The 10,547-nt window shown below is 41.4% G+C and overlaps 1 protein-coding gene across 1 annotated transcript; it reads right to left on the reverse strand.

Moving 5' to 3' along the window:
- Nucleotides 1–3,456: 3,456 nt before the first annotated feature.
- On the reverse strand, nucleotides 3,457–4,173 carry LOC147450805 (uncharacterized). Its single transcript, XM_086520530.1, has one exon. It carries the CDS (start codon nucleotides 4,171–4,173, stop codon nucleotides 3,457–3,459), a length of 717 nt encoding a protein of 238 aa, XP_086376656.1.
- Nucleotides 4,174–10,547: the final 6,374 nt, after the last annotated feature.

Below are 10,547 nucleotides of genomic sequence, written 5' to 3' on the forward strand. Positions count from 1 at the left end.
GTCTCAAACAATCTCCAAGAGCATGGTATGAGAAGATACATACTTATTTGATTGGCCAAGGATTTCAGAATAGTCCAACAGAAAGTACTTTGTATGTCAAAAAGAGAGATGGAGTTCTCATTATGCTAACACTTTATGTGGATGATATGCTTCTTACAGGCAATACTACAGATAAAATTGAAGCGTTTAAAGATGCTTTGAGAAAAACGTTTGAGATGTCTGATCTTAGTTTGCTACATTATTGCTTTTTTGTGCAATCAGAGGATGGCATATACATGTTGCAGGCAAAATATTTGCATAAAATTTTGGACAAGTTTGGTATGCAAAATTGTAAACCAATCTCTACACCCATAGAAACTGGATCAAAGTTAAGCATGCACGATGCTGGAGAACCTTTTGATGTACATACTTATGCAACAGCGGTTGGTTGCTTCATATATTTGGCAGGCAACACTCGTCCAGACATTCAATTTGGGGTTTCACAAGAAAGCAGATTTATGCACAGCCCAGGTATGCATCATTGGCAGGCTGTGAAGCGCATACTTCGTTACCTTTCAGGTACCCCTAATCTTTCCATGTTCTTTCCAAGGGGGGATATGTATGGAAAGTACAGTTCTATGCAGCTTCTTGGTTACAGCGATTCAGATTGGGCTGGTGATTTTGACACACGACATTCACAAGTGGGAATTGTTTTTTCTTGGGAAATGCATGTATATCTTGGCTAAGCAAGAAGCAACCCACAGTGGCTACATCAACTTGTGAAGCTGAGTACAGGGCATCTTTCACGGCAAGAGTTGATTGTGTATGGATACGCAGGTTATTGGCAGATCTTTGTGAGTGTCAACAAGCACCCACTACCATTTTCACTGACAGTCAGAGTGCTATGGCAGTTGCAAGGAATCCAGTATTTCATACAAGAACAAAGCACATAGAGGTTCACTACCACTATGTCAGGGAAAGGCTACATGCAGGGGAGATCACACTAACTTACTGTCCTACACAGGATAACATTGCAGATCTATTTACGAAGGCTTTATCACGAGAAAAGTTTGAAGCTTTCCGAAAAGCTTTGGGCTTACTCTCATACACATGATGATCTGCTACCTTGTACGGATTCACACTGTCACTACATGGGGGATTTGTAGACATGTAGTAGTGTTAGTGTGTATACGCGCTTCACTAGGCACTTTTCTCCACTGGGTTTTTCCCCCTATACATCTGGTGTGAAAGGACACCTTATCTCTTAGGGTCTCATATAAGCTTTGTAGCTCTGAGTTTATATATACTCTATTATTCTAATACAGAGAGATAGACTACAGAGATCTCGTACGCAAGCTCTGTGTCTTCTCCTTCTCCATCTTCTTCCTACTCTGAGTTGCTATCTTCCTTCTGTTTCCTGTTTCATCATCTTCAACATCTCTCTCTCTCTCTCTCTCTCTCTCTCTCTCTCTCTCTCTCTCTCTCTCTCTCTCTCTCTCTCTCTCTCTCTCTCTCTCTCTCTCTCTCGCTGATGGGGCAAAAGATGTCGTGCGCACACTCACACACCCAGACAACTCAACAAAACACAAGGAATTTACTTGAATTCCTCACCTCACTAACTACCACTCAAAATCTCCCTAAAAACTCTACCCACAAGCTTAATTCAAACTCCAAACGCCTCAACCTACAAGCCCTTGCCTGCTCACAGACACTACAAGGTGAGTCGAGGTGATCAACACTACCAAAAAATCCAGCCACAAAAGGCCACTCTTAAACCACTACAAAAGCTTCACCAAATTCCACTCTGTTGGACTCTTTGGAGTAGCGCCAACCCTAATGGCACCAATACAGGGTCACATAGTCTTGCAGAAAGCCGCACCTTCTTTCCTCAATTCCTTGCACACACACATCCATGGAAACCTCAGAACTTCCATAGACTCTCCCAAGTGCAAAATTGAAGAGAGAAAGCTCTCATTCACTCCTCCATACACTCGAAAACAAGACGGGAACGCAACGGGACTACACTAGACCACCTGTAGGAACCCTGCTTCCTCCCACACACAGAGAGGTGAAAGTGATGATATTTCTCTCCAAAGGTCCTCCCTCAGCTGGAACACTCACACCACCATGAGTGATGTGGCAATTTGAAGCCATTTCACACATTTTTTGATCTTTTTTGGCCCAGTTTTGGCCAGTTTTGACCCCCGGCGGGCATTTTTCGAAGGAAAAACCCCAAACGGACTCCAAAATTCACCAAATTTTGTACGCTTGATCCTCGATACCCAAAGCACATTTCCACATCCCCACATTCCATTTTTGACCACTTCTAGGGCGATGCACATATCACCGCAGATCAGGCACCGCAAATAGACAGTTACTGCATGTCCCAAACTTCTTGAGCGGGATGAGAGTACCCACACTTCTCGCTTGCATTATTTACATTCTAGAAAGCTCAAACACATTCTCTAGAACCAAAATAAGCCACCTAGAACCATATCCAAGGCCCCAATACCCTATACGGGCATGTACATGTGTCCGACTGTCTGTCGACACGCAAGCACGTATATTTACAATGTGAACACGTTGCACCTTTTTTCGAGCTTGAAACCACTTTGCAAAGCTCCCAAATGCATGTATTTACATCTTTTTGAACATAGGACCATGCATATAAATGCTACTTTGTACATGCCAAAAGTGATTTATCAACATTTCCCAACCCCTAGTTGAGCATTTATGCTCAACACTTGCATCAAACTGTGACAAAAAAAACCTATAGAAATGATTGCAAACTTCCTCCAAGATCATAGGGAAACTTACACATCCGCATAGAACCAACTACATGCTCAAGCAGGCTACCCCTATCAAAGAAAAAAACATCCTTTTTCTTGCCAAAATGCCATTGTCCACCTGGATCCCAAGCACGATATAAATCACCTCGAAGGTTGCTACACGCCATCTCACACCAGAAGCTATCACAATCATTCAAAACCAAAGATACCTCAAAATGCATCTCATAATTAGATCCCATTCGATTGACAACCATAAATTGCACATCATCTTCCTGACGCATCAGCTGCTCTTCATTTCTTATGGCTAAGAGATCATCACTCCAAGCATTAACAAATCCACTCCGAAACTGAAAACTCTCTCCAAAAATGCTATCATTAGCAGATTCTTCTTCTTCCACATAAGACATTTTCCACTTGAAAAGCTGGAAACATGCATACAAAGCCATATAGCACCTTATAATCAGGTCTTCATCATGCCAACTAGCCCCAATACTTGCTAGCTGCCAATTAGGATCTTCACAGATAAAGGGATATGTCATAAACATACATTGAAGTTTGTGAAATGCATCCATCAAATCATCATACAAGCAAAAGGTCACTTTAACTTCCTTGTCTACCCCATCCTCAAGAAGTTTATACTTAACAACCATAGGTCACATATTCTCATGGACATCCCTTGGAGATGGAACTAGCATAAATCCTTGCACACATAGAACTCATCCATATAACCTTCATGACCCAATGTCTTTGCATCACAACCACTATAGGGTTGCCCAACCCCTAGCTCTGGTAAAGCACATGGACCCAAGGTCACATCAACCATCATAGCATCATTATCTCCTATGTCATCTTTGCTTGATGTGGAAACTCCCTGACCATAGCCCATCATCTCATCATCAATGCAAGCATCCATGCCATGTTGCTGCAAAGCTGCTTCCCAAAAGATATGTTGCTCTTTGTGCAAGGCTACCATATCCTTCAATGGATCTAGTGACTCTATGTCATCATCACATACATCATCGCACCAACTCTCACAAACATCAGATGTGTCACCATCATAGGTTGCCTCATCCTTGTCAATTTTAGTTTCATCATCTTCACTTTCCGTGCTAGTGCTCAAACTTTCACATTTGTCTACTGCGTCCTTGCCATTTTGCACCATTGGCACGTGTATGCTCTCCAAAATTGCTTCACATATTTCATTTGCATCGACTTTGCGCATATGGGAATCCACACTTGTATCCAAGCTATTATCCTTGCTAGCATGAGCACCTGCAACTGTGACTTTATGCACATAAAGGTCATCTACACTATCCATACCACGTATTGAAAAAGGAAACTTCATGCCTGTGGAAACGCATAGCTTTCTTTCTTTTTGCACTGCTATCTTCAATGCTTCACGCATGGAATTCCGCTCTTTCTCTTGCACATTCACTTTAAGGATTGGTCATAACAAACTCGTGAATACCTGTATTCTTTGGCTATTTGTAAATACGGAATAAAATTCCCCTTTAGACATAGCTTCCACATGCAATAGAGCATCTTTCCACACTCTCTAAGCATTATCAAATCTTGACCAAAAATCTGCAACAAACTCATGCTCTTGCATAAACAAACTAGTGACCTATTTCCATGCATGTTGGTGAGGAATCACCTTTTTAAACCGCTTCAAAAAGCATATCTTAAAGCTCTCCCAATTCACTTTTTCATCTTGTGACAATCTCTCAAACCATTCTCTTGCATTACCTCTGACCACCAGATTGATACCTGCAAGCTTTTGCGCCTCACTTGGAACTGCACGGCATAAACATGTCAAGTCGAACTCATATGATGCAAGCCAATCGTCTACATCCTCAGAACCTGTGAAAATTGATGGTTGGAATGGCATCACCATCATGAAACTACCTTCAACATCCAAAATTTGTGTACATCACTACTCAAAATCCAAATTCTGGGTGCACAACCGGCAATTTTCGCTCCCCAGCAGGATCGCCAAAGGATGATGGAGCAAAAGATGTCGTGCGCACACTCACATACCCAGACAACTCAACACAACACAAGGAATTTACTTAAATTCCTCACCTCACTCACTACCACTCAAAAGTTCCCTGAAAACTCTACCCACAAGCTCAATTCAAACTCCATGCCTCGACCTACAAGCCCTTGCCTGCCCGCAGACACTACAAGGTGAGTCGAGGTGATCAACACTTGAAATCACGCTTGATGGTGACCAGAATATACAAGAAAAACCATAAAAAACCCAAAAACTCCAGCCACAAATGACCACTCTCAAACCATTTCAAAAGCTTCACCAAACTCCACTCCGTTGGACTCTTTGGAGTATCGCCAACCCTAATGGCACCGATACAGGGTCACATAGTCTTGCAGAAAGCCGCACCTTCTTTCCTCAATTCCTTGCACACACACACACCCATGGAAATCTCAGAAATTCCATAGACTCTCCCAAGTGCAAAATTGAAGAGAGAAAGCTCTCATTCACTCCTCCACACACTCGAAAACAGGACGTGAACGCGACGGGATTGCACTTGACCACCTGTAGGAACCCTGCTTCCTCCCACACACAGAGAGGTGAAAGTGCTAATATTGCTCTCCAAAAGTCCTCCCTCAGCTGGAACACTCACGCCACCGTGAGTGATGTGGAAATTTGAAGCCATTTCACACCTTTTTTTACCATTTTTTGGCCCACTTTTGGCCAGTTTTGACCCCCGACGAGCATTTTTCGCAGGAAAAACCCCAAACGGACTCCAAAATTCACCAAATTTTGTACGCTTGATCCTCGATACCCAAAGCACATTTCCACATCTCCACATTCCATTTTTAACCACTTCTAGGGCGATGCACGTATCACCGCAGATCAGGCGCCGCAAATAGACAGTTACTGCATGTCCCAAACTTCTTGAGCGGGATGAGAGTACCCACACTTCTCGCTTGAATTATTTACATTTTAGAAAGCTCAAACACATTCACTAGAACCAAAATAATCCACCTAGAATCATATCCAAAGCCCCGATACCCTATACGGGTATGTACATGTGTCCGACTGTCTGCTGACACGCAAGCACGTATATTTACAATGTGAACACGTTGCACCTTTTTTCGAACTTGAAACCACTTTGCAAAGCTCCCAAATGCATGTATTTACATCTTTTTGAACATATGACAATGCATATAAATGCTACTTTGTACATGCCAAAAGTGATTTATCAACGCATACACACACACAAGGAGATGAAGAAGAAGAAGATGGAGATGGAGCAAGAGCACTCTTCAATTGCACAAATGAGAGAATGAGTGAATTTTAGGTTTAGTTGACTTTTATATGAGCTCACCCCATTCAAACTTGGGCGCCCATGCTTAGCCAACTAATCCCTTGAATGTTCGAGTTAGAGTGCACCTCTCATCGGCGATCACTCTTACCCTTTTCCTATTGGACCGACAAGCGCGGTACCTGATTCTACCAAGTAAATAATACAACGTCCATCGTAGGTGATAGGGTGTCCGTGAGCTGTGAGGGTTAACAATGAACTGCCAAGGATGAAACAAAAACCACTAGGCAATGATCCCCCCTTTGGATAAAACAAGCCAAGATGTAAAGTGCCACTAAGGTAGCGAAAAATCCTCTTGACAGTCTGCCAATGCTTAGACCCTGGGCTATGCATAAATCTGCTGGCTCGTGAGACTGAAATCTGAATATCCAGCCTCGTGTTGCATACATAAATGAGGTAGCCAACAGTAGTTTGGTAAAGAGTGATATCAGCAAGATCACCAGCATCATGTAGACTCAACTTCAAACCTATTTCCATGGGTGTGGCAATAGATTTGCAATCCTCAAGTCCAAACTTACATAGCAATGTTTCTATGTAACTTTTATGACACAAGGCAATACCACCATCACACTGCTTAAACTGTATACCCAAGTAATGATGCAATAGTCTCAACTCTTTCATCTTGAAAGTAGCATTCAAATCAGCCTTTAATTCAGCAATATGTCTCTCATTTGATCCAGTGAATCAGCAAATCATCGACATAAAGAACCACGATGAGAAGTACATCACGCTCACGCTTTACATACAATGTGCTTTCTGTTGGACTGTTACAAAAGCCTTGTTTGACCAAATGAGTTTTAGCTTTCTCATACCAAGCACAAGGAAATTGCTTCAACCCATACAAAGCCTTCTTACATCTGCACACTTTGTCCTCTTGTCTTTTTTTGACAAAACCGCGAGGGTGCGTTATATAAACTTCCTCAAATATGTCACTATTCAAAAAAGCAGTAACAATGTCTGATTGATGTACATCCCAACCAAAATGAGCTGCCAATGCACATAGAAAACGCAAAATAGTCGTACGACAAGTGGGAGAAAAAGTCTCTTCATAATCTATGTCTTTTTGTTGTGCATAATCCTTTGCAACAAGTCGAGCCTTATTGCGATCAATCTCACCATCTGGCTTGCGTTTCAACTTGTAAACCCACTTTGTACCAATGGCCTTTTTGCCAGGAGGCAAATCACATAAAGTCCATGTGTCATTTTCTATAAGTGCATCATATTCTAATTGCATGGGAGCCATCCAATTTTTTGAATTCTGTGCTTCATCAAAAGACAGAGGCTCCTCAATATCATATAAGCTAGACACATTCAAAGCATAACAATCTGATGCATAAGATGCATGGAGAGATCGTGAACGAGTACGATTAGATAAAGGTGCATCTAATTTACTGTCACGCAATGTATGCACCAGCCATTTTGGCATACCTCTATCCTGCTCATTTTCAGCCCTTTCCTCATCAAGTACATCATGTATATCTGCATTAGTAATAGGTTGATCTGTAACATTTTCAAAAACCCCCATAGGCTGTACATTTGCCTCATTCAAATTTACATTCGAGCTTCCACCACTGTAAAGAGGCAATAAAGTGTCATAAATGTCATGTGAGCTTACATTACTGTCTCTAGTACACGACAGCAAGGGCTGAACAGAATCTTCCACAAACACTACATCCCGTAAAACCAGAATACACTTTATTTGCAGATGATACAACCTGTAACCTTTGCTTTCAGCACTATAACCAACAAAACTATATTTGACAGCCTTATCATCCATTTTTCTGCGCTGTGTTTGTGGTACGAAAGCATATGTCAAACAACCAAAAACACGTAAGTGCTCAATAGAAGACTTTCTATCATGCCATGCTTCATAGTGTTTGTGGCATGAAAGCATATGTCAAACAGTCAAAAACATGCATATGCTCAGCAAAAGATTTCTATCATGCCATACTTCATATGGAGTAATAGACTGCAAAGCTTTTGTAGGATACCTGTTAAGTACATAAGTGCCACACATGATGGCCTCAAGCCAAAAAGAATGAGACAAAGCTTGACTTTTGACCATACATCGTGCCATTTCCGTAAGTGAACTGTTTTTCCTCTCAGCAACACCATTTTGTTGAGGTGTATAAGGCATTGTACATTGGTGCTGTATCCCACGACTAGCCAGAAATGCATTTAAATTCATGAGACACATACTCCCCCCTCGATCAGAACGGAGGGTGCCCATAATATATTTTCAACCATAGTCATAAATTGTTTGAAGCACATAAAAACTTCAGACTTCACTTTAAGCGGAAATATCCTTGCATGCCTGGAGTAATCATCAATGAAAGTCACAAAGTAAAGGTTATGGCCCAAGGACGGAGTTTGCATGGGCCTACAAACATCACTATGCACAAGCTACAACCTGCATGTAGCCCTAACTAAACCATCCTTTGGAAACTTCGAACGTTGCATCTTACCCAAAATACAGCCTTCACAAACATGTTTGACAGGTGCTTCAAGAGGCGGCAAAGAAACGTACATATCAGATTTCTGCAAACGCAGCAAACTGGCAAAATTGAGATGTGACCAAAACATGCATGCTAAAGTTTTGCATCTGAAATGGCCCTTGAATCTGCAACTACATTTGCAAAATTTTTTCAACACTTGTTATACAAAGTGAGCTTATATAGTCCATGGTACAAAAGCCCACATGCAATAATTTCATCACCAAAACTTAGATCATGAACTGTATATCTGTCATCCACAAATTTGACTACAAGTCCAGTCTAGTAAGTGCAGATACAGACAAAAGATTCTTCTTGATCCCAAGTACATAAAGTGCATCAACAAGTGTGAAAGAACCTCCGTTTGCAGTAGTAAGCATGATCTTTCCAACTCTCTGAACCGGATAAGAGGCATTTTTTGTACAAGTGACTGAATTCCCATGAGGAACAGACTCGAGAGAGGTAAACAATTCACAATGTGAGATAATGTGCTTTGTAGCACCACTGTTGAAATACCACACATGTGAATCTGCAACAACTTACATGCATGCATCATGGATAGCTAGATTGTAAGTGCACTCTGTACTAAAAACCCATTCTGCATCAACATCAGCATCACAGAAGACTCAACAATGGCTGCATTGGTAGTAGAACCAACATTTGCAATGAAACCATCCTCTTTCTTCTTAACCTCTTTGGTTTTCAACTTAGGACACTGCTCGATCAAGTGATCGTTAGCTTTACAATAATGGCAACGCATCTTCTTTTTGCCCTTATCACCAGAATCGCCAAACGAAGTGCTACCTACTACCTGCTGAAGCATTGAAAACAGAAGTTTTGTCACTCGCACCAGAACCATAAGAAGTGGCTCCATTGCTGTTACCACCCTTTCTTTGAGAAGCAATAAAAGCCTGTTCAACTGCACGCTATCTAGTCCTTTTGTTTTTTTGAAAAGTGACTCTTGCAACAGCAATGTGCATAATGCATCAAACTTGACAACTTCAAGATTTCCTTGGGTCACAAGTCTGCAAGTACTAGTAAAAGTCTGGTAAGAATTTGATAAGGCACCAAGAACAGTCTGTACAAGAAAACTGTTTGAAATGACTTCACCTGCAGAAATAAGTTGCTCATTGATATCCTTGATACTAGCAAAGAAAGTGTCCATATCATCTTCCTCGTGCACAATCTTCGATTCCAACTCTTTACGCAGAAAAGCAATTTTAGCCTCATTGCGACTTGCATAAAGACCAACCAATATATCCAAGCCTATTTTACAGATTTTATTGAACGAATGTGAGGAACAATGGTACGCTTCACAGACAACGCAATCAATGCATGAGCCTGCGCATCCTTTATATCCTAACGAGATTGTTCTACTGTAGACAAAAAAAACTCTAGTAGCAGCAATTATTGCAGCAAAACCTGCAACATCCCTACATCCTCAGAACTAGGGCGTACATCAATACCCTGCACAATATTCCAGACGCCCTTTGACACAAGAACATTATTTTTGTCAACCATGGTAAATGTTGCACCTGATACGAAAACTATCAAAAAGAGGAGAAACGAAGCGAAAACATGTGCTGTATAGCACCAACCATAGAAGACTGAAAGGCACCTGTTATACAAAAAACGGCACTGACAAAAATTCTGCACAAAATGACGAAATAATCTGTGCAGTACTACCTGTAGTGAAAACGGAGACTGAAATGAGCCCGAATAAAAAATCTGAACAGACTTAGCTCTACAAGCTTACCCAAAAATTTTATCGACTTGCTAACGCTCGCCAAAGCTCACATAAATCAAAGAAAGTGAACAGGCGTGTGTTGGAGCTGCTAGCGATTGAGCCCGAGAAGACAGAACCTGCTCTGATACCAATTGTTGGAATTAGGATTGCAGAGAAATGCACACAGCTTGGAGAAGACAAAGGAAACTCAAGA

Source organism: Adiantum capillus-veneris, chromosome 9, assembly GCF_014529385.1.
Source record: "Adiantum capillus-veneris isolate H3 chromosome 9, ASM1452938v2, whole genome shotgun sequence".
Classification (NCBI taxonomy): Eukaryota; Viridiplantae; Streptophyta; class Polypodiopsida; order Polypodiales; family Pteridaceae; genus Adiantum; species Adiantum capillus-veneris.